Source organism: Impatiens glandulifera, chromosome 4 (genome assembly GCF_907164915.1).
Source record: "Impatiens glandulifera chromosome 4, dImpGla2.1, whole genome shotgun sequence".
Lineage (NCBI taxonomy): Eukaryota > Viridiplantae > Streptophyta > Magnoliopsida > Ericales > Balsaminaceae > Impatiens > Impatiens glandulifera.
In genome coordinates, this window is record NC_061865.1 from 48,647,123 (window position 1) to 48,671,691 (window position 24,569).

The window sequence follows — 24,569 nt, forward strand, 5'->3', positions numbered from 1 at the left end:
AAATTGGTTTAATTTTAATTTTTTTTTGAATTTTTATTTATCTTAATTATATATATATATATATATATATATATATATATATATATATATATATATATATATATATATATATATATATATATAATATTAACAGATTTATTAAGGGTCATTTGGATGACTGAAAGTGGAATTTAAATAGGCAATGAAATTCTTTTCAAATTTCACCAATTGAGTTACAATTTATATATTTGAAAAAAAATATAATAAAAATAATTTGAATATATACTATTTAAATTATTAAAATATTAATTTAACACAATTTAAATATTAAAATTTTATCAAAAATTTAAATTCTCATTAAAATAATATTAATTTAAAATATTACCTCCTAAATTAATATATATTATCCACATTTAAACTTCTCAACTTAAAAAAACAAAATATCAATTTCACATGTTAAACTTTTTAAATTAAACTAATAAAAATATCAATTTATAATGTTAACTTACTAAATTAAAAAAAATATTAGTTCTACATATTAACTTCTTAAATTCAAACAAATTATCAAAACACAAACACAAATGTGTTTGTGTTGTAAATAATAAAATAAAATAAAATATTTTGTTTGAAAATATAAAAAAATTAAAATAAATATTGAAATTATAATTCTAAATTAAAAAAATAAAATTATTATTAAGTATTATATATTTAAAAAATTGAATCAAACAAAGCCTAAGGGTTTTACAAATCCAATAGGGCTTTAGGTTCTGTCTTGTCTAGCTTCCGTTCTCAATGTTTTTCGCCATGACAACTGTTCTATACAGTTTTATGAAAGCTCTCCTTTTTGAATGAAGAAAGCGAGAGAAATTTTCAAACTTGCATCCAGACGCAGAAGCTTCAATCCAAGTACCATTTCCCAGAGAAATATCTCTTCAAAAGTATATATAAACATGTATTTATGTAATGTATTGTATGTTACAGGTCTCCCTCTTCCTTAAAGACACTAATTTTTTCTGGGTTTTTTCAGATGGATCCATCAGAACGATACAGTTTTAACCCAGTATTGAATTGGGATCCTCAAGTTAATGATTACTTTGTAAAAGCTTATGGAGCTGATCACTTTTCTCGCATTTCCAAGGCCCTCACGTAAGTGGAACTTACTTTATACTTATATGTATGTATCTACATTCATAACGTATGGAAAGAGCATATATATACCAATTTATTGATTTCTGTAACGGGTCAAGTTTGGAGTTTTCTGTAATTTAGGATGTGTAATACATTATATGGAGGATAATGATTAGAGTAATGTTGCCTCCATTATTTGCCAAAAGGACTAGTAAATGTATATATGCACAATTTCTTCTGAGCCTTTCATAGTTTCATGCATCCCAAGATTCAATTTTATTTTTCCCCTGCTTGATCAAATCCATTATCAATGCTCGAAAATTAGTAAATGGATAGGCTTGTTTTCAATAGGAATATTAGCAAAAAGATTTGGATGTGTTCCACTTACTGCCCTTATTATACTTCTGTGTATTAGATTCTCGTATATCCTTTTACTTTTCCAAAATTTAAGTTTTTCAATTCCATGTTTTTTATATGTTCAGGTGCCCATCTTCTTATTCCTGTATTCGTGTTAATACACTTAAGTCAACAAGTGATGCTGTTATTGAGAAGCTATTGGGAATTTTACAAGAAAGAGTGCCACAAAATGCTGGAGATGACATCCAACTGAACATGAAATGTGATGCCGATGTCAAACTTAATGAGGTTCCATTGGATGAAAAAATGTCTACAAACTCTACTGTTGCCTCAGACATGGATGTGTCTTCTGAATATTTTGGAAATGGAGAAATTAAGATGCCAGTCTTGCATGATAACTCTATTTACAAATGTCCAATTCCTGGGTTAGACTATGTTGTCTTTGTAAAAGGTTCAGGACCGCATACCATTGATTATGGACATGAAGACAAACCTTTCAAAGAAATGATTGTGAGTCGTAAATGCGCGGAAGCTGTTCTTCGTGGTGCTCAGGTGATTTTTGAAACATTGAGACTTTCGTTAAGACTCCAGCAAACGCAAACATTTCTTTGAGTGTAGAAATGATCAAGCGTATAAATATGATCTAACAAGAAATGGATATGGTGAAGTTTTTGTTTGGCGGTCTTATATGTTTAAGAGGTGTTATTATGCTTGATAGCTTCTAGTTCCTATTGTATATGAATTGCAAGGCCTTTCTCCTAAGTAGACACTAATTTTCTGATGGTGCTGTTGGAAATACCAACTGCTATAGGTTAAACAAATTTTGATACTGTAGAATCTGTCGAAGATTGTTGCATCAAATTAGGAAGTTTTGATTACCGATTAGTATATTTGACGAGATACTATTCCTTAAATATGGGGTGTAAAGTGATCTGGCGAGCTTTTTCTTTTTATTTTCTACGGTTCCTACAATTTGATACATGCACACTTATAGACTATACATAGTGGAACTGAAGCTTATGATGATTTATGTCCATTGTCCAGGTATATGTCCCTGGTGTATTAGCTTGTAGTGCCCATCTGGAGAAAGGTGATGTAGTTGCGGTATCAGTTGCAATAGAGCAACCTGGAAATAATGGTGGATGGGGTATTCCCATGACACGTGGGACTGTTCTACCGGGGTTGGAAACAGGCATGACCTTGTCTTTTTTCATTTGTTTAATGATTATTATAAAATAGTTCAAGCTGAGTCTAGATAAGGTCATCAATTGTCCAACATATTTCCTCATCATGTTTTTTGGTACTTTTTTTGATTATTAGGATAGTTGAGATGTTTGCTCATGTATTCTAGTTGGGGTATATGATTGGTTGATTTCTTATATCTTAGATCCTTATTATTTTGAACGACATGGCCTGTACATTGGCCAAGGAACATCAATGGTATCAAGAGTTGGCTTATTTCGCGCATTGGAAGGAATTGCTGTGGACATGACTAACAAAGTATTTAAACTACCTTCCTTCAATAGTAAGTTGATGTTCTATTTATGGCGAAATTATTTCCATATTGTATTTACTTTGAGAATTAGGTTTCTACTTGATAGAGTAGAACTGCGATTCTTCTTCTTCTTGCACATCCTAAATTTAAACGTAATTATTGCTTTTTATTAGATGTTTGACTTTATACTGGATGAAGAATTATATTCCCATTCATGTATGCTAACTTCTCTTGGTGAAGAACTTTCCATCTTTTTGTAGATTATGCCCAAACTAGATTCGCTAAAAAGTTGTGAAGCAATATTTATGTTGACTAAATAGATTGCTAAATTTTGTTGTTGAATTCGTTAGTGATCAAAACTAAATATCGTCATGATTTTGAATGTGTATGGAGATGAACTATCACAGGACTAGAAGTGAACTTCAGCTTTCTATACTTTTGCATGTCATAATCCTAATATTCTCTATGAAAAGAAAAACTAGATTCCAACAAGCTTGTAAAGAGGGTCATAGTTTTCTTAAATTTCCAAAAGTCTACATCTTCTCTAAATGTGTACTAATGGTAGGAATAGGATTGAGCTCAAGTATGGACAATTCATCAGTTGGTGGATATTGAAGTCTTGTTGTCACTAGTCATGAACTAAAGCAAGCTTACTACAGGAACAGGTTATGGGAATTTCTTCTACTGGGTTCTTAGTCATAGTATGTAAATTTTGAAGAAAGTTGAATATCTTACTTTACTCTTTCTAGGGTGTTCACGAATTCCTTAGGATTTGTGATGTTTCTTAGCAACACAAGTATGAAAATATTGATTAAGGTGAAACAACTTGTTATCTCATTAAACTATAAAGAACCTAGATATACTAAACCCTAAACAAAGATAGGCCAAAGCCCAGTTCTAATATTGGTCAAACCTGCACACTCATCCTCAACCTGTAATATATAAATCTACCATGCCCAACTTCTTGTACTAAAAGACAATGAAATACAACACATAGGTTTGGTACATACATCATCTTATTCTCATGAAGAAGTGTACAAGGTCTTCTAGGTCTTACTATCTACAACATTATGAATGACATGGTAATCAATTTCAATATGCTTTTGTTATGGTATACTATAATTCTATGTAAATAGTTGCCTTTACATGAACATGGGTAATTTGCCTCCATTAGGTTGAGGATGCAATCACATATTTGATCTTCTCATCCTCCTATTTGATTATCACTGTGCATCTTCCATTTTGGCTACTAGTCACTAAAAAATAGGAGTTGGAATTGTATCGTTATGTTAATGTGCAGGTTTCTTCTCTTTTCTTTTGAAAAACATAATTATCCGTCCGCTTACGTGCTGAAAAATGTCGTTTAAGTACAACGATAAAATAATTAAAATAACTCAATCAAAATCCTTCACAAAACCAACAAACACAACACCAAAAAAAATCTACACAAACCTAACCCAAAAGCATCATTATGATAATGTGCAGGTTTATGAGACTATAAAGTGAGAAGTAATAATCATATGGGGCTAATACATAATTATTCAGGCTGCTCACCATTTTATATTTGGATTAGGTTGGATATCCACATCTGACCTTCTCCAACGTGCATATTAAATGATATACCACATCTTATACATTAGGTGATTGACATTGATTAGGACATCCTGTTCTAACTGTTCTATTTGCTAACTATTTTTTGTTTTTTGTGGTTCCAGATGTCCTTGAAGGTGAAGTATTTCTTCAGAACTTGCCAAGCATAATTGCTGCACATGCCCTTGGTATGTATTAACTTTTTTTTTCTTTCATGTCAAACTTACTGATATAATTGTGGTTGCACCACATTTTTCTTTATTTGACTATTTCTTCTCTTGATGCATTTGAAATTTCTTTTGTTGTTGGACTTTATTTGTCTTCATATGTTCTCTTTAACTGTTTCACCTACTTTTGATGTTCTGGAACTTCCTTGATGTTTCTTCTGGTTGATGAACTCTTCTGTTTACTTTTGTTTTCTGTAAAATACATTTTTCATGTAAAAGCGTGTTTGATTAGCTTTTTATTTTTAACATTTAGATATACAAGTTGTGTTATTTTAGTTCAATATCTTTCATACAAAGTGTTTGGAAGACCACAAGCTTTCCTGAAGGAAAAATAGAAATAATGGGTATTTCTGTTTTATTCTTAAATTTAATGTTGAGTTTTTCATATAAGCTGGAAAGCAGGATTTCTTATGATAGAGGGTTTGTGAATGGACCCCTGCTCTTGGTAATAAAGAGACCCGTAACTTTGTTCGTACCTCAAAAGCATAGGCTTCCAACTGAACTTAATTCCCTTTCGCGCCCCTTAAGAAGCCAAGCGCTTTTAAAGTGTGCTAAGAAAGGTCCTTCTCCTTCTGTCAGCCTTTCTGTTATAATAGTTTGAGTTGTTTGTTTGGGTTGGTTAAAAAAATGAAGGTGGTGATCTGAAATATTATTTTATAATCCTCCATTCCTATTTTATTTGGAACAAATGTGTTTTATGCTTTTCACTCGAACCAATTAAATTTAAGTAATAGTATGTGAAAAATTTATTTGCTAAATTTATTATCCTGGTTTATTGTCCTTTTCCTAAATACCATATATCTATTAGGTATGATTTCCATACTCATGGCAACTAAATTTTTGTTCGACACTTTTTATTGACTGTGATGCAAACATTACTCAATTTCTTAATTTTGTGGCATTGATAACTGGTGACGCTCCTTAACCTAATATTTTTTGGTGCATAAGATCCTCAACAAGGAGAGAGGATACTGGACATGTGTGCAGCTCCTGGTGGGAAAACAACAGCAATTTGTATTCTTATGAAGGACAAAGGAGAGATTGTTGCAGCTGATAGATCTCATAATAAGGTGGGACATTCTGAAATTAAAACGATTCATTAAGTTAAATTATTTTTGTTTAGTTACAAAGTCCTAAACACTATCTAGTGTTTAGGATCTTGTAGATTCCAATGTGTTAAAAAGTGATTAGGAATTGATATAGAAAGGTGATGACATGCTCTGCCCATATATTTTCTACTTTGAGGTGTATATCTTGTCTGCTTTGGAAGGAAATAAGCTATAATTTTCATGTGCGGTAATTGATTCTCCATCTCTTCTTAAAGTAGTGTGTATGGCATGTTAATGTATATGCTTCATTTTAAGAATACCAATGATCTCCATTGAAATATGTATGTTTCCACTTCCTGCTTTATTGTGGATTTTCCAGCATCTATGAAATGCCTTCATATAATTGCTGCCACTGAAGTACAAAAGTTCTAAGTTCTTTTCCCTCCATTATGCTGCTTCACAAGTAAGGAGCGAGATTGAATCATAGTTTCTTGAAGTAATCCCATTTACTTTTGAGACTGTGGTACTGGGTAGAATTGGTTGGAAATTCTCCTCTTTAATATATTGCTATTGTCATGTTGTTTATTTTTCTTGTTTATTGTTATATTTCTGTTGATGTAACAGTTTTTGAAATTCAGTGTCCATGCAAGCAAAATCTGTGTAATAGATAAAGTTCGACTACTTGTGTATGTATACAAATGCACATATATTAGAAATTTCTTCTTGATTTGATCTTATGAAACTAGGTAGTATGACAAAGAAATTTATGAGTTATTCAAGAAAAAATATTGTTCTCTTTTTCATCTCTTAATTGTCTGTAGGTTCTTGACATTCAAAAATTGGCTGCTGAAATGGACCTGCATTGTATAACAACCTGCAAATTGGATGCTCTTAAGGCTACATGTCGAATAAAGGAATCGTGCGATACAGGTTTTCCTTTTTCTTTAGACATCAAGAGATCTGGCTTGGACATAACATGAAAATGACATTGTTTGTATTGCTTGCTCTTTTCCTATTAGTCATAATTGCTTAAGCATATATCTGACCTAACTGAAACCCTTGTCACTTGGTGAAACTCGTTTTTTAGTTCTTGATGGAGATTTTAGCGAGAGAAAGTGAGTAGAAATATTGATAGGAATTGTCATTATAGGGAAACACCCTTATCATATAATATTGTGAATAGTTATTCTTTTTGGGAACATAGTTGTCAATAGCGTATAACGCTAAATAGCGCCAAAGCTTCTCATGGCTATAGCGTAAAGCGAATAACGTAGCGAGGGCTATTTGAAAATAAAGCGCTAAAACATGTAAATATCAAAAATAAAAAACATCACAAAATTAAAAGTTTAAAACATAAAAACCATTAATTCTTAAACTACAAAAAGTTTAAAACATAATCTAAAATTCATGTCATCATTTTCTTCATCAAGATCGAGATCATCTTCTTCATTTGAAATTGCATAATGCTCGGCATCATTCTCTTCTTCACTTTTTTAAGAGAAGAGAAAGAGAAGAATTGGAAAAGTCTTAAGAGAAAAAAGAACAAGAGAATAAAATAAAATAAAAGAACCTTGAGAAGACGAAGATTCATAAAAAAAATAAGGAAAAAATAATAAAATAAGGAAATAAAATAAGATAATTTGGGAAATTTAAAAAAGTCAAATAAATAATATATATATATATTTTTATTTTAAAAAAGAGCGCTATAAGGGGCTATAGCTATTGACGCTATAGCTAGAAAGGCGGCGCTATTTGAAAGTGTGTAGCTTATAGCGCCTTATAGCTACAAGGGGGCGCTACGCTATTCGCTATAGCTAGCGCTACGGGCGTTATTGACAACTATGTTTGGGAATGCACATTATGCCCGTGTTAAAATAAATGAAATAGCCCCTCGACACTGACACAACTAATGCACCCAACAACAGAAAAAGGTGCATCTAAAATCAACAAAAGTAATAAATGCTATACACTTTACAACTCAAAAGCCAAAACGCACACCAAACATAAAGGCCAAATAGAAGGGTACCAAGCCATACATTCTGACATTCCAAATTCAGTACAATGTAAGCGACCAACCACATTCATACCAATCAAAGTGTTCTCAAACCCATCTCAACCAAAATACAGACATCATCTACACAACTAGTCCCACAACAAACCAACTAAAGATATCAACCCCAAAAAACTAATCAAGAGAAGGCAAAACAGTTCACAGATCATCCTTGCTTGAGAAGAAAACTTTAAACAATCCCCACTCCTTACATAAGAACCGGTTGTAGTAGTTATGAATTTACCCCAATTCTACTCTTGAATTACCCCAATGAGGTCCTGGGTTGGGGAACCTTTTGAATTTATGCCTCCATGCTTTATCTCAAATTGCTTTAGAGAACCTGTAGTAAAAGGAATTTAACTAATACTTTCCTCTCCACATCGACAAAGTGGGTCACTAATATCCATGAATCTCCTCAGCTTATACCTTGTCAGAAATACACATGAGCTCCAATGGCCTTTGCGCCCTTCATTATCATCACGATTCTACCTACGGGTTGAAGGAGAATGTTGACAACGACTCCTCTCGCTCTCCGCCCTACAACTGCATAGATATATTTTTTCAAATATTAATGCTTATATACAAATATACAATGTGATATTGCGAATTGTGACTTCAAAGATACAAGTGTGATACCGCCTAGTAAAAGACGTTAACATTAGTTCACCTTGATCATTCAACATGAATGATCTTTGTAATAATACCAAGATTAAAAACGCTAAAAATATGCTTCAATATCATGTCCATAGAGCAATTTACTTATTTGTGTGTCCATTGTGTTTTGTAGCCTTTTTTTTTTTAGGTTTTGTTGCACAAAAAACTGTTGTCCTCAGGAAATTGAGATGTGTATGCCCATTGAGCTCTCTGCATAATTTCCGTCTTGAGATGCATCAGATAGTCTTTAATGAGTAATTGGTTATGTTATGTGTACCTGTTAGTTAGCCTTTTAAGAAAAACTCCCTTTATTGGTTCTAATTTTGTGTTTGAATAACTAATATTTTAGTGACTAGTGGGCAAGAGAAACAACCGACTTCTACAAGGGAAGTGGACTGCGGGAAAAACAATAGTACATTAAAAAATGGGCGTGGAAGAAGTCATGACGTGGGTGCTAGGGTTGAAAAATCTTCAGGGTTTCCACCAAATAGCTTTGATCGAGTTCTTCTTGATGCTCCCTGTTCAGCACTCGGTCTGAGGCCTAGATTATTTGCTGGAGTGGTAAAAAAATATTATGATGTGTATTTTATATGTTTTATACTTTGGTCATTTATGCTAATTTTATATGCACATTTTAATTGCCTAAACATGGAAAGAATGCCATTGAACAAATATTGGTTGAGATCTGTGGAATGACTGACTAATATATTTTACAGTTCCTCATTTTTTTCTCTTTTAATCTTTCTAAGCTGTGATCGGGAATTCACTGATGTTGATCATTCTTATATTTTTTTTATTGTTCATTAATTGGGCACAGTATAAAAGAAATATCACTGTTCTCATGTGCAGAAGGTGGGTACTTAGATAAAGGTTATGGAAGTACAATTAGCAAATAAAATATGGTGAATTAAGTATAGTAAAGGAGATAATAAATTAATATACTGAAGTTGCATCAAGGATGATACTTTTTCTACGAGATATTTCTGTCCTAGCTCTGCTACAGAAAATTCTCCATGAGCTTCTTGTAGCAGTTATTATTAAAAGAAAAGAAGCCTTTGTCTTAGTATGACGTCATAAGAAAGGCATGCATCAGCAAACCTGCAAGGAATACTTGACTTTTGAATCCTCCAAATGTCAAGATTACTTTAATAGGAACCACGAATGTCATTATAGAATCATTTCTCCTGCAAACACCTAAGGCACCTTCTTCCTTTGGAGTGAAACTGGATCAGCCGCTGACGCTGAATACCCTTTAGGCTCTTAAAATTGATGCATCTGTCTAACTAGATAACAAGTTTTTTCATTGATGATAATATCTTTAGTCCACAACTTAACAAATTTTCATTTAATCTCCATACTTTATTTTTTGTTTTGGTGTTCTCTTATTTCCTTCAATTCCTGAAAAAAATAAGACTTATGATTTCTTTTTTTTTTTTTGGCAGGAAACAATAGAATCATTGAGGAACCATGCAAAATATCAGAGAAAAATGTTTGATCAAGCTGTTCAACTGGCTCGTCCTGGTGGTGTTATAGTCTATTCCACGTGCGTATTCTGTTTTGTTATTTCCTGCCCTTGGAGATTTATTTGATGATTTCATTATGGTACACATATTAAGTTCTTTGAGCCTTTATTAACTTGAATTTGAGGGTAGTGTTGGAGCATCAGATGGATCAATATCCCATAAATGTGGGATTTTATTAGATGAATAAGAGTGAGATTTTATTTTTACACATCTTTATGCTCATCTTTATGTTTCCTATAAATAGATTTTTTCACATTGAAAGCAAGTTCTCTTTTAACAAAATCCTTCTTTACGAGTTACTGCATAAAAATGGTGTTAATATCAATTGCATAATATAATATCATATTACAGCTTATTTTTCAAGTGAACAGCTTTTGATTCAAGTAGTCAAGTTGTAGGGGTTAAAACCTATTATGTGATTGTGTGACAATCAGGTAGTTATGTAGAATCCCTGCAATGTTCCATAAATATATATCTTCAATAATCAGCTGAGATAATATTATAAAGATACGAGTCTCCCTTTTACATCTCACATGGTGAGCAAAGACCACTAATTGAGAACCTAAACAAAACAAGGTTTATTTTGAGTCCCCTAATAATGATGAGCATTGCGGTTCTAGTCCAAGTTTATCACTTTTGGTTTGTGCATAGAATTGTGGGTGCAATTTAATACTTGTACATTCTATACATGATGGTTCACATAAAGCCACTCGAAGGAATACTTAACAATAGTTTCTCATTGTCTTAACAAAGAGAAACTAGGGACTTTTGTCAGTTACCAATTAAAGGAATAATCACCTTTCAATCTCATTGTTATCATATGATACTTGTGTATGTAGGTGTACAATTAATCCTGGAGAGAATGAAGCATTAGTTCGTTATGCCTTGGATACATTTAAGTTTCTTTCATTGGCACCCCAGGTACAATCTCATTTTTTTTCCTTTCTTCTTGTATTTGTCTTCTTTTTTAATATTTTATATGGATGGGTATCTTTAAATATATGAAAGTTTGTAAATATGTGTATTGTTAAATTATAAAAAGATTATGAGAGATCCTAATGTGCATTACAGAAAATGTGTAAAAGACTTGGAATACTTAGAAACCAAAAACAAAGAAATATATATAGACCCTAAGTAAGCTATATCCTCATTTATTGATATAAAACCTCATCTCACCTAGATAACTCTAGTGGTAAAAGTGGTTCCTAAGAGACCAAAGGTCATGGGTTTGATTTCCACTTAGAACATCTTAAGGACTGTGGGGAGGTTCATGCTAACAAGCTTCCTATAATTAAAAAAAACTCATTTATTAATCATCACAACATTTAAGATGTAGCATGATAGTCACTATGCATATTTCTTTAGCTTCTCCTATATCAACAGACTTTGGTGATTGCTCCATGTTCACCTTTTCTTGATGATCACCATGATAGCTTTGATCAAGTTGTGATATGGAATGACATGGCAATGCATGAAGATTGACAAGTTATTCCATATTGTATCATGTACACACAAAACAAAGACAATCATTTGGCATCATGACTTCTCATAATGCAAAACAGTGTCTTAATTTAGAGGAAGAAACAATGCAAATAGAAAACACTTGACAGCGTCTCTTATTATATTTAATAAGGCTGTACAAGAATAATGATCCATGAAAGTAACAAAGTATTGAAAACTACACTTTGAGTTGACACAAAGGATAAAACCCATTATATCAAAATGAATAACTTGAAGCTCTACATTTTATCTTAGGTTAAAAGGACCGTTGTGATGTGTGATTGACTCTTAATCTAAGAGCTTAAAAGAAAGTCTAAGATGCAGATGACCCAAATGATAGTGAAGTTGAAAAGGAGATGGGTCTCCTTGCACATGCAATTAGATGTGGTATAAGAGCTAGTTGCAACATGTACAATCCATTTGATCCTTGTCATTATCTCAAAAACAAATATCCAAGAAAGAATTTTAATAAATCACATTTTGTGATACATAAAAAGTTGTGAGCAAAAAAAGTCATCATTAGTGCCCTTGAGTTATTGACACAACTTGAGATAAAGTGAGGATACATGGAAAAATGAGATAGGTGATGAAAATGATAATTGTCACGATGCCTTAATGTAAGTGGTCCCTCGTTGAAGGAAGAACAATTTCTTCTTTGATTAACACTATGCCTGAGGAAGGGGAATAAATTTTTTAAATCACCCATCCATATATTTAAAAACCAACCTACGTCACATAATAACTCATAATTGGACTAGATTTGAACCCTTATTTGTATTTCACAATTTGATCCATTTTTCCTTATTTAACCCAATGTTCTAACTAGTCCTTTTAAACCTTCATGAATAGTTCACATTATCTTTTTTTACTTGGATGGATATTCACAAATGTGAGAACAATGACAGAAGAGGTTGAGAAATGTGGTTATTGAGTTGATGAAATTACTTTTGGGGAGATAGATAATTAATTAAGTGATGTTTTCAACTATTTAAAATCTATTTTAATAGGAAAAAGCATTGAGGCTGATTACTGCTTAATGTTGTTAGAACGAAGACTATAAGAAAGCCTTACTGTCCTCCTTTCTTGATTGAGAAATACCTTTTTTACCAATAAATTAAAATTCCCAGCAAAAGGTCATCATAACTCATTCCAGAATTCCACTTCAATTTTATGAAGAAAAACTATTCACAGACCAGAGTGGCGGTTTGCTCACTAACAAATTTGGTTAGGTTTTCTCTAAAATTCCAACCATAATCAAAATCATCCACTCATCAATCACATAACTCAATTCATTAAACAAACAAGCTTATCTTGTTACTATGTTGAATTTTATTAGTCTCTTAAGGTCACTTTATGCAGTCTTTCTGATCTTATGTGTTGAACTTTGGTTCATACAGCATCCAAGAGTTGGTGGGCCAGGCCTAGTTGGTGGTTGTCAAATGCCTGATGGAACCCAAGAGTAAGCTTCATATCTTGCTTTTATGTTTCAGTAGGTTTCTTCTGCAAAATTTGGTAATACACCAAAGAGATTAAGTTTCCTTATCAATAAATTATCTATAGTTTACCATTATATATATATTGTTTTTATTTTTATTGTCATTGCAAATAATCTGTTTCTTGATCTAAGAGACTAGGAATAGGAAGGATGACTCCCTTTGTCCCCAAAATCACAAAAATAAAATAAAAATTGAAGCAACTTGGTTCAGTCAACTTCTTTTTTGTCATCTTTTAATTGGGATTCATCATTTAGTCATATTAATATGAATTACCTTCATGACTAAGATTTTCTAGTGTTGTCACCACTATTCCCAAAATCATGTCTATCAGTTTGTCTTGATCTGTTGTTGTTGTCTGCTGTCCAAAATCTAGATCTAATTCTTGTTTGGCAGTCTAGATTGTTCTAGAGCTAGCTCCACAGACTGGTGTTAATTATTTGTTAAGCCAATTGGTTTGGAATTTTCATTATTTTCAAAAAAATCTTCAACATCATTTGATTATCCATAATATGATGTATGGGTTTTGTCAGAGAATGGCTGAGAGCTGGGGAGGAGGAGTTAGTTCAAAGATTTGATCCTTCATCACCACTTGACACAATTGGATTCTTCATTGCTAAGTTCAGTGTTGGCCCCAAGGATGCTGTTGCAAATTCCACAGCAAAAGAATCAACAGTATAAAATTTGTATTGGAAACGTGTTTCGATTTCTAGTCAAACATTTTTTATTATTCATTAGGATTGTGGCGCGTTATATTAAATTAAATATTGTACAATTTTTTCTATATTATGTAACATTTTTGGTGTTGGCAAAATGACCATCAAGACAAAAGATGATGGTTGATTGCTCGTCGTGTTTATTTGGTTTGATTATTTTGTAGTTTATTCCATACTTTCATAATGAGATTGAATGCCAAACATGGCCATTGTTGTGTAAATTCATCAGTCATATTATTTAGAAATTTTGCTCTTTTTATTGTCTAATTGTAAATTTAGGTGAATATTATATATTTTTATAAATTAAAAAATATATATTATCATATTTTTATAAATATATATATATATTTTTTTTAGAGATAAAGACACTTGAGTAAAACTTTATTTTAGGAAATAAACATTTGATCCTGTGTTCAAAATATCCAAAAAATAAGATACAGTTTTTTTTTGCCAAATTTTGAGTTTTTTTTTTGGGTATTTTTTAAACACGGATAAAGTTAAAATCTCATTTAAAATATATTTATATAATTACCATTATATTTCAAATAAATCATTATTAGTTTAACCACTCAAAACACTTGATTGTAGCTTGAAATGAATTCAATAATTCAAATGAATAAGTCTAACCCTTATAGGACAAATGCCAAAAAAGTAGCAAGTACCACTAGACCACGGGTGTTGTTGACAAAAAGAATTATAAACAGTTAAATTCAAATAAAATTTCAATAATAATATAATATATTTGTTAGTACAAAACTTACTTACAGGCCTTGTTCGGTTGGGTTATTTAAATAATTCAACTCACTCAAACATCTTTTCATTCTTCATCTCATTAATCAGATTACTCAATTCATTACTCAAAATACTAAAATACTCTTTATTTTAAATTACTATTTATTATTTTATTATTATATATCAATACTCTTTAAGTAATTTTACCAAAAATATTCTCATCTCTTCAAAATCATCACCAATCATTACTCATTTTCCCCCTCTAAATTATTAGAGTAACCCCAATCCGAACAAGGACATAGATAGTTTTCCCAATCAAAAGAATTGATTGTCTGCATATTTAAACATTTGCAATTCTTCCTCATATACTATTTATTACAAAATGCACTAAATTTCTAATAAATGAAATCACAAGTTACCAAAATATATATTTTTTAAATCTAACCACAGTTTCAAACTCCATCGCCTTCAAATTTGTCATTTAACAATTCCGATTAATGTAAAAACCCTAATAAGTCACTTAAATACAAATTTCATCATAATTATCTCTATTCAACACAAGTTAAAAATCAAACCCGGAATATATTGTGACATTATACTTGCTGAACGAATGAAGAATTATAAATGATTCATTATTAATAGAATATTGATCTATTTGATTCATCGGAAAATATTTGATTTTTCAAGGATATAGATTTTGGTGTTAAAAATCATTTATGTTATTTTCAAAAGATGCAAAAGTTTGACTTTGATGGTATTAAAAAGCCTGAGATAATATGAAAAACTAAGAAGTGACATAGTGTAACTCACACCAACCAAAACTTGTTTTAAGTATTTTCAATTTTGAATATGTGAGAGAAAACTCACTTATGTTTATTAGAAATTTTCATAAAATGTTGATATGAGATATTGTTAAAATTTGTAAGAAGAAGTGAATTGAAAATGTAATATTATTCTTATGGTTGTCCAAACCATTACATTTCTCATTTACATAAAAATTTTACTATAAACTATTAAAATTAATTAATATATTTTAAACTAACTAATTAATAATTTATTAAATTATTTTTATTAATTTTATATCCACTCTTCAAGGAGAAATCTAATAGACTAGAGAAAGTTCACCTTGACAAAAATAAATCGATAAAAATATCAAGTTACAATCATGCAACAATGTTGTCTTTTAACAAACTCTAATTATTTAGCTACCCAATATAAACAGTTCAACAGTAAACTCTATTTTTTCAGTTCAATAAACTCCATTTTTTTCCAACTACTCAATTAGGGATATCAATGGTATTTGTATATCTGATTCCCGTGGGTACCCGATGGTCAGGTTCGAGTATTTTAAATTGGGGTCGGGTCGGGCATGAGAAGGGGAAAAAGTACTCGATCGAGTTCGGGATCGGAAATGGGGAGTGTGCGAAACTCAAACCCGATAATTGATATCCGTTTATATTAATAATAAAAATAAAATCTTTTTTTATTAAAAATTAATGTAACCTTTCAAATAACTCATTATGACAAACATTATCATAAATAAATCATTTTTTTTATTAACACTTCACTCTAACTTTATTTTTTAATATTCCTAAAAAAATTATTTCTCTTTTTATTACTATTCAATTTTTCATCATCAACTCATTTAATAAAATATATAAGATATTTAGATAGATTTATGACTTTATATACATAAAATGTTGTAGTTTAGTGGTTCAAGATATAAACTTAATTTTTTTTAGTTATAAGTTCAAATTTCACCCAAACACATTCTTAAACAATTTTTTAAATTAGACCTAAGGCAACAATAAAAAATTAACTTTTTTTTTTACCGAGGACTGGAGCACTTCAAAGCTCCGGCCAGCTCTGATCTTCTTCATCTTCATTCTTTAACCTTTTTTTCAAACTTCATTCTAGCATTTTTCTTCAACTTTACAATAAGAATGGTATCTTCTTCAACATCTACAACATAAATATGTAGGTAAGATAAGGTAAATAATGTTTTCATTTGTTTTCAACATTTTGATTTTCTAATTTAAAAATATTTATTATTTTATAAAGTTATGTTTCTTACTTTTTAACTTATAAAATTTTATAATAATTTAATCCGGTAATTGGGTACTCGTTGGGGATTGGGTACCCGACGAAATCAGTGATGGGATATAAAAAGAGATATTCGTTGGGGTCAGAGTCGGGGTCGAGTAGTAAAATAATAATTGGGTTCGGGGATGGATATTTCACTACCTGACGGGTAAGGTACTCGTTGTCATCCCTATACCCAATATCGACAGCCCAATCTTCGTTCAAAAAAGTCCATCCACACCAACTTCTATGAAATGTTTTTCTTTATCAACTGCAATCCTTCAATCTTTGCAGCTGTAACACGCTTCTTCATCTTGACGGTCGCCTTCCTTTCTTTTTTCATTGAAGTCATCATTTTTAAAATCATTGCGTTTCCACCTTTTTTTTGTATATGCCTTGGGTAACTTTTTTGGGTCACCACCTTTGTAGGATGATTCTTGATGGCAGCCTTCCTATATGCTTTTTCAGATCATCTGAAAACTTCATGCTGCTGCGTGCACCAAGAATCAATCATCCTCTCTAATTCATTGGCCTTCTACTTCAATGATTGACATTCTTTATTCACCTGATTCTCTTTATTCAATAATAATAAAATAAAAACTCATATGAATAAACCCTCCACTAGTGGTAAAAAAGAATCACCTATAGTTGTTTTTCTCCTAAATCAAAATCCCTCTAATATATGTTAAATTCTTGAAAAAAAAAAAATATAACAGAAGCATAAAATATTGTTGAAATGATTTTTAAACAATTACATATCTCCTTTATATAGGAGTTTCACTAAAAAAAAAATAAAAAAAAAAATTAACAAATTAACTATTAAAATTAATTAGCAGTTGAAACGACATGGTTGTCAGTTTTTCTTAATTTAAAAAAAAACTAATTAACAGTTTTTAAATTAATTATTTAATTATTTATAAAACCATTTTTACAAAATCTCCTTCATTTTAACAGTTTTCCTTCCTTTATTTTTCAAATTTGACAAGTTATAAAAAAATCAAATCAAAGTCCTTCAATTTTATCATCTAATAATTTAGATTAATATGCCTAACCTTCCAAATCTAAAACTGGTAACCATGGTATATAAGGTACTACTCAATCAATAATTATAAATAGTTGATTCAATTAAAATTTTAATAATAATATAATATATTAAAAGATGTACCTCTATTTAAACTCAGATTTCAACAATTATTCATAAGTCGGTAAAAAAATAGTATTTATTCACAAAAACAGTATTCTGAAAAAATATATATATATTAAGGTGTGTTTGAAATATGACAAAAAAAATAGCTTAGATAAATATAAACATTTTATTTATAGGTAACATTGCATTCTTCCCAAAACACTAGAGTATCTAACCTTATTAATTTTGCGTTAATATGATACATTTTATTTATAATAAATATGATATTCTTAACTATTTTAATTCAAATTGAATTATTCAACTCAAATTATTAATTCTTAGGATATGATAAATTCTTTGTTAATCACTAATCATTTGACATAAATAAAATTTATAATAATTTTTTTAAAATAAGTCATTTATAAACGAACTCTTATTTGAGTGTTTTAACACCAGGGTGATTTGGTGAAAAAAATCGACATAAGAAATCAAAATGTCACCCATTCGATTTCCATTAGAAGCGAGCGAAAGTCTATGTCTATAAAATATCATGCTAATTTTTCTTATTTTTATTTTTTTAAAGCTGAATTAAATGTATAGATTAGTGTAAAGTTTAAACCCGATTAAAAAAAATTTGACACAAATTTAAAATTAATTAATTAATTAAAATAATTTTTTTTTTAAAATTATAAGCCATGATATCAAACAAAACCCTAAAATTGAAATGAGTTGTATAGATTGTATCATATTAAAGTACAATAGATTTGACTGAACCTGAGGCTGAGTAAAGGCCACCACCAGTAACAACCATTTCGCATAGAAACCAAAAGTTTTTTATTTTTATTTTTTTTAGAAAAAAAAAACCTTTAAATAGCTACCAAAAGCTCCAACACTTATGTTCCCTTTTCATTAAAAAAAAAGAGTTAATTTTCTGATTAAAACACATTAATTGTATTTACATCATCATTACAATTAGCAGTTTTCCTTTTTGTTTTCAAAGAAATTTATATTAAGAAATGACGTTCATTACATAAATATCTTTTAAAAAATCATATCTTATGTAATCCAGTGAGATTCCAAAATAAGTAAGCTTTGCAACTTTATTTATTATTTTACCATCATGAATGTCATTGATCTTGTTTATGAACAGATTTAAAAATTAGACTTAGTGTGTGCTTAATAAATGAATAAAATATTATAAATAAAATAAGTAGATGAACGTAAATTTATTATTATTATTTTAAATTAGATAAACAGATAATTAATTATATTAAGAAAATTATAAAATTATGTCACATTTTTATATTGTAAAATAAAAAAAACATATATTTCGTGATGGAATGAAACTCATTTTGATATTTGAAAGTAATTAAATTATAAAATATAACTTAATTTAAGTATAATTTTTATCATTTTATTATCTAAATTAACATTATATTATGATGTTTGAATAAAATAAATTAAGAATAGTTTCCTCCAAGCTAAACTCTAACTTAAAGTCAGAAATTTAATCCTTCTGAATACATCCTTATTGTTGGGGTACACAATTCATAATTAATATATAATAAATTAGTTTTTTTTTTTGAAAATCTATTATTTATGTTTTCATATAAAAATATAAAAATAATATGATAATATTTGAATTAAAAAAACATGTCTCATTTGATTAGATTATTTTTAATAATAATTTATTCATCAATCATGGATTTCTTAAAAAATATATTTATAATAATCCTTAATAATAATCACACTTATTCAACTATTAACTAAAATATATTTATATTCCTATTATTGTTTTTACTAATAATTTAGTTTTGTTGTCTCAACACCAAAGGATTTCTTAAAAAAAATTATTCAATAAACATTAAATAATTAAAATGCATATATATATATATATATATTAATTGATAATTTAAATGATAATGGATTATAAAGCTAAAGTACAATTTCTATTAATATACAAAGCATGAAAAATGATTGAGTCAAATTAACTCTTCTCAAATTTAATTATATTAAAGTATTTTAATTTAAAATGAGATCATCATGTGTGATCATGCTAATTGTCATCTGAACTAAACTCAGTGTTAAATAAACATCATTTTTGTATACTAAAATTAGTATTGTTTGTAAAGAATTAATATTATATTTAAGATGTTATCTAGGATAAATGAATTTAATTAGATTAAATATAAGCATATTTTTTTTGGTATACAATACTATTAAAAATGAGAAATGTAAATATTTTACATTTAAAAATGAGAGGAGATTGTCTAGCATTCAATTCATCTCTAATAAATCTGTCTCATTTTTATCCTATTTTTGTTTTTACTAATAATTTAGTTTTGTTGTCTCAACACCAAAGGATTTCTTAAAAAAATATTCAAATAAAAATTAGATTATTTGAATTAAATAATGAAAATGTATTTTTATATATATATTTAAATATTAAAATAATATATTAATTGATAATTTAAATAATTTAATTCATAAAGTGATGGATTATAAAGATAAAGTATTATTTCTATTAATATACAAAGCATGAATAAAGATTGAGTCAAGTTTATTACTCTTTAAATTTTAATTTTATTAAAAATAATTTAATTTAAAATGAGATCATTGTGGGATCATGCTAATTGTTGAACTAATTAGTGTTAAAAAGTATCATTTTTGTAAACTAAAATTAGTATTGTTTATAAAGAATTAATATTACATTTAAGATGTTATAGAGGATAAATGCAATATAAAAAATAAGAAATGTACATATTTTACATTTAAAAATGAGATTTTTATTTTTATTTTCTTTTTAGTATACAATAACAAAACAAGAAATGTACATATTATTTTTAATTAAAAAAAATTAGTAACACCCATGTTCATGTCGCCCTTTCAATTCAAAACGTTTTCAGATTAAATCGAACCCGTGATATTTTGGTCTTTTAAACCGACTCTTACTATAAGAGATTAGCTAGCATTCAATTCATCTCTAATAAATTTGTTTCATTTTTAATACAATATTTTATTTTTCACAAACTAAAACAAAACCTAATTATTCAAAATAACCCACAAATCAAACAAGGCTTTATATCTTAAAATGATGAAAATGCTTAAACTCTAGTCCATTATAGAAAAAGTAGAAGAAACCAACCGGTATTTACAGAGTCACTGTTTCTCTTTCTTTCTTTCTTTCTTTCTTTCTCTCTCTCATCCCCTTCTGCTGTCGGAAATCGAAGAGTGTCGTGTTTTTAGGCGTGTGTAAGTTCGATTTTAGATTCTCTAAACTTTATTTTCTTGATTACAGAGCGAAAGACTAGTAATCTTCTTCCAGACCCTCTTCAATTTTTACAAACAATCTAGATACAAATCTTTCTAGTGAGCTGTTCACAAGATTCTGAGAGCTTTTAATGGAACAAAACCCTTTCTTCCAAATCCTATCTTTTTAACTTTCAGATCTACCATTTCTCTGTACCTATTCCCTTTCACTTTGAAGCTCTGTAGAAGAATGGGTACTGGTTTTGATGTGTTTATGTTGGTGTTCTTCTGTTACTGTTTTTGGTTTCTTCATTCGGTGAATGGAATCGGAGTTAACTGGGGAACACAGTGTAGTCACCCTTTTCCTCCAGATACTGTGGTGAATATGTTAGCTGAAAATGGGTTTCAAAAAGTTAAGCTTTTTGATGCTGATTATGATACTTTGAAAGCTCTTGGAAGATCGAGGATTGAGGTTATGGTTGGGATTCCTAATGATATGTTGGCTACACTTTCTACTAGTTTGAAAGCTGCTGAGAAATGGGTATCTAAAAATGTCACCGCCCATCTATCTTCCTCTGGTGGTAACATTAGGTCAGTTTATTATTTTCCTTTTTAAGGTTTTTGTTTGGTTTTGGTTAAGTGATAAAGGGTAAGAGTTCTTTAAGTTCAATTCCAGCTGAAATTAGCTTTATTGAATAGGAATTGTAAGATATATATTGTATAGCTCTGAATTCCAATTCTTCTTCAAACCAAACATTGCCTTATTAGGGTTATTTGGGTGCATTTACCAAATTCATCTGCATTTAAGGGATTGTTCGATGAATTAGGGTATTTTAGTTGATGATTTGATTGATGATGAAAAATTATGTTATTTGAGTTAGAGTTTGATCAAACAAGTCTACAAGTTTTTGTTTATGTTACATCTATGATCTACAATATCAAGTTTGATGATTCTCATTTAAAGCAATAGATTAGCTTTGATTGAATATGAGTTGTAAATTGGGATAAAAATTTAATGATTGTAAAAGTAACACTTTTTTAATGGGTTATTTTTCGATTGTAGAATAGTTCAAGTGGAAAGAGTTATTTGTAAGAGATTTGATGTCGATTTTCATTAAGAATGCAGCGAAAAAGTTTTAATGTTCGAATTAGCTTCCTCCGAGAAATACAAAGAGTTAAGAGTCTTAACCATTTTGTCATGTCGAATTTCAGGTATGTTGCAGTTGGAAACGAGCCGTTTCTCCAAACATACAACAATAGCTACCTAAAATCGACGTTTCCAGCTCTTAAAAACATTCAAACCGCGCTAAACAAAGCTGGCCTAGCTGGAAAAGTAAAAGCAACCGTCCCTTTAAATGCCGACGTTTACGAAACCTCAACAGGCCTCCCCTCCGGAGGAGACTTCCGAGCTGACATCCACGATTACATGATCCAAATTGTCCAATTCCTAAGCCAAAACGGAGCCCCATTCACTGTTAACATCTACCCCTTCATAAGTCTCTACACTGACTCCAACTTCCCTGTGGAATACGCCTTCTTCGATGGTACCGCCTCCCCCGTAGCCGACGGTTCCACGAGCTACTACAACATGTTCGACGCGAATCATGATACTCTAGTGTGGGCCCTACGAAAGAACGGGTTCGATAGCCTACCGATCATAGTAGGCGAAATCGGTTGGCCAACAGACGGAGACCGAAACGCGAACATTCAATACGCTCAACGGTTCAATCAAGGTTTCATGTCTCGCTCATCGGGCGGGCGGGGCACCCCTTTGAGGCCCGGACCAGTCGACGCGTATCTATTCAGCTTGATCGATGAAGACGAGAAGAGTATTAGTCCCGGGAATTTCGAACGACATTGGGGAATTTTCACATTCGATGGATTGCCCAAGTATAGTTTGAATCTCGGGACTACAAATTCAGGCGCGCTTATCCCGGCTAGAAACGTGAAACATTTAGATAATAAGTGGTGTATATTGAAGCCTTCGGTCAAGCTCGACGATTCGCAGCTGGCGCCAAGTGTGAGCTATGCTTGTAGTTTGGCTGATTGTACGAGCCTAGGTTTCGGAACGTCTTGTGGAGGGATGGATATTCGGGGGAATATTTCGTACGCGTTTAATAGTTATTATCAGAAGAATAATCAGCTTGACGAAGCTTGCAAGTTTTCTGGACTTGGAACAATCACAAGAACTGATCCGTCGTCCGGGAATTGTAAATTCGAGGTTATGATCGAGCCTTATTACGGCGGTACCGCGAGGAGAAGATCGAGTATGGTTTTGGCAGCAATCTCGACAATTTGGATTTTGTTAATGGTAATGTGAATGTGAATGTAATAATTGATCATCAGAATGTTTTGTATTGTTGATTTCTAGGAAATGTTGCATTTTGTTTACATATAGAGCAGCAGATTATGTTGTTTTTAAGGTTAATCTATTCAAATCCATTCAAACAAAATTTACCTATTTATTCTGAATTATTTGAAAATCAAGTGATCAATAATGGTGTTGATGTAATCTTGCCAGCTAAATCCTTGTCATCTGGGGTCCATTTTTGAGTTATTTTGATTCTATATTGTTACTTATTTAGGGTTTGTGGGGACCTCTGGTTTGGTGGGGGCTAGGTCTAGAAAGTTAAATTGAACTTTCATGAGGGAAATGGGAAGATATTTTCAAATTAATTACTGTCTGATTATTTATTACCATATTTTATTACCAGGATATTTAGTATTGCTTATAAATCATAATTGTTTTAACAAAAATGAAGCTACAAAATACACATTCAGTTTTAAAAATCTAAATTAAATAAATAAATTACATTATTATAGATAATTATTTAAATTACCATACAAAATTTACATTCAATTTTAACTCAAGATTTTTGTTTAAGAAAGTATGGCAAAATGCTATAAGTGATGTCTAAGTTTTCAATTAAACAATTTAGGACATGTCTTTTTCTCTAGAGATTTTATTTTGGCTAATAATCTAAATCTTTTATTTAAAAAATATTTTGCACGTTAATATTTCATATTTAGTAAACTCCTAATAAAATTTAAACTTAAACCAAATTCACCGTCTAGTAATAATAAGTCGAAAAACACCCTGCAATGAAAATAATATTTGTAATAAATTTATATAATTATAATGTTTATAATAAGTTAAGCACTTATGTATGAGTGAAGGTAAATGTCAATGTTAATTCATAAATCATTTTAATTTATATATCCATTTGGCCAAAAAATTTAAATTCTTCCTTTATCTACTATATTAAAATTTAAATAGTTAATTATAAAAAAAATTCATATTTTTCTTATATATTTTTACACCTCTTTATTTATTTTCATTAAAAATATGAATTTTAAAAATATGAATTTTAATAATCACGCATCCTCTAATAGTACATTTTATATTTATGAACATTGACTAGTAATTTGAAAATTATAAAGATTTAAATATGATAATTTGATGGTGATATATGTGAAAGGATTTATCTGAAATAGAAGTAGTATATCAAACTTCTCTTTAAAATTTTAGTATTTTTATTTATAGATAAATGTGATAAGTCAACCTTTTTGGATTTGTAAGTAAAAAACCTACAGCAACTAGTGAAGATTTTAATATCCT

General features: G+C 30.0%; 2 protein-coding genes across 2 annotated transcripts; both read left to right on the forward strand.

The window, feature by feature from the left end:
* The first annotated feature begins 753 nt into the window (after positions 1-753).
* On the forward strand, positions 754-13,977 carry LOC124936725 (rRNA (cytosine-C(5))-methyltransferase NOP2C). Its single transcript, XM_047477245.1, has 13 exons — positions 754-917; positions 1,007-1,125; positions 1,590-2,016; positions 2,509-2,656; positions 2,852-2,989; positions 4,675-4,737; positions 5,725-5,846; positions 6,647-6,755; positions 8,879-9,090; positions 9,972-10,072; positions 10,892-10,973; positions 12,950-13,011; positions 13,579-13,977. The coding sequence occupies exons 1-13, from the start codon at positions 828-830 to the stop codon at positions 13,724-13,726; spliced, it is 1,821 nt and encodes a 606-aa protein (XP_047333201.1). The 5' UTR covers positions 754-827; the 3' UTR covers positions 13,727-13,977.
* Positions 13,978-20,844: 6,867 nt separating this feature from the next.
* LOC124936257 (glucan endo-1,3-beta-glucosidase 6-like) lies at positions 20,845-23,382 on the forward strand. The gene is made up of 2 exons (XM_047476741.1): positions 20,845-21,541; positions 22,163-23,382. Exons 1-2 carry the CDS (start codon positions 21,201-21,203, stop codon positions 23,268-23,270), a joined length of 1,449 nt encoding a protein of 482 aa, XP_047332697.1. The 5' UTR covers positions 20,845-21,200; the 3' UTR covers positions 23,271-23,382.
* The last annotated feature ends 1,187 nt before the right edge of the window (positions 23,383-24,569 follow it).

Excerpts from the sequence above, each read along its gene's own strand:
- LOC124936725 (XM_047477245.1), top strand. The coding sequence starts at position 828 with ATGAAGAAAGCGAGAGAAATTTTCAAACTTGCATCCAGACGCAGAAGC. Across the intron at positions 4,738-5,724 it reads AATTGCTGCACATGCCCTTG|ATCCTCAACAAGGAGAGAGG; the intron begins GTATGTATTAAC and ends TTGGTGCATAAG. Across the intron at positions 10,974-12,949 it reads TTCTTTCATTGGCACCCCAG|CATCCAAGAGTTGGTGGGCC; the intron begins GTACAATCTCAT and ends TGGTTCATACAG.
- LOC124936257 (XM_047476741.1), top strand. The coding sequence starts at position 21,201 with ATGGGTACTGGTTTTGATGTGTTTATGTTGGTGTTCTTCTGTTACTGT. Across the intron at positions 21,542-22,162 it reads TCCTCTGGTGGTAACATTAG|GTATGTTGCAGTTGGAAACG; the intron begins GTCAGTTTATTA and ends GTCGAATTTCAG.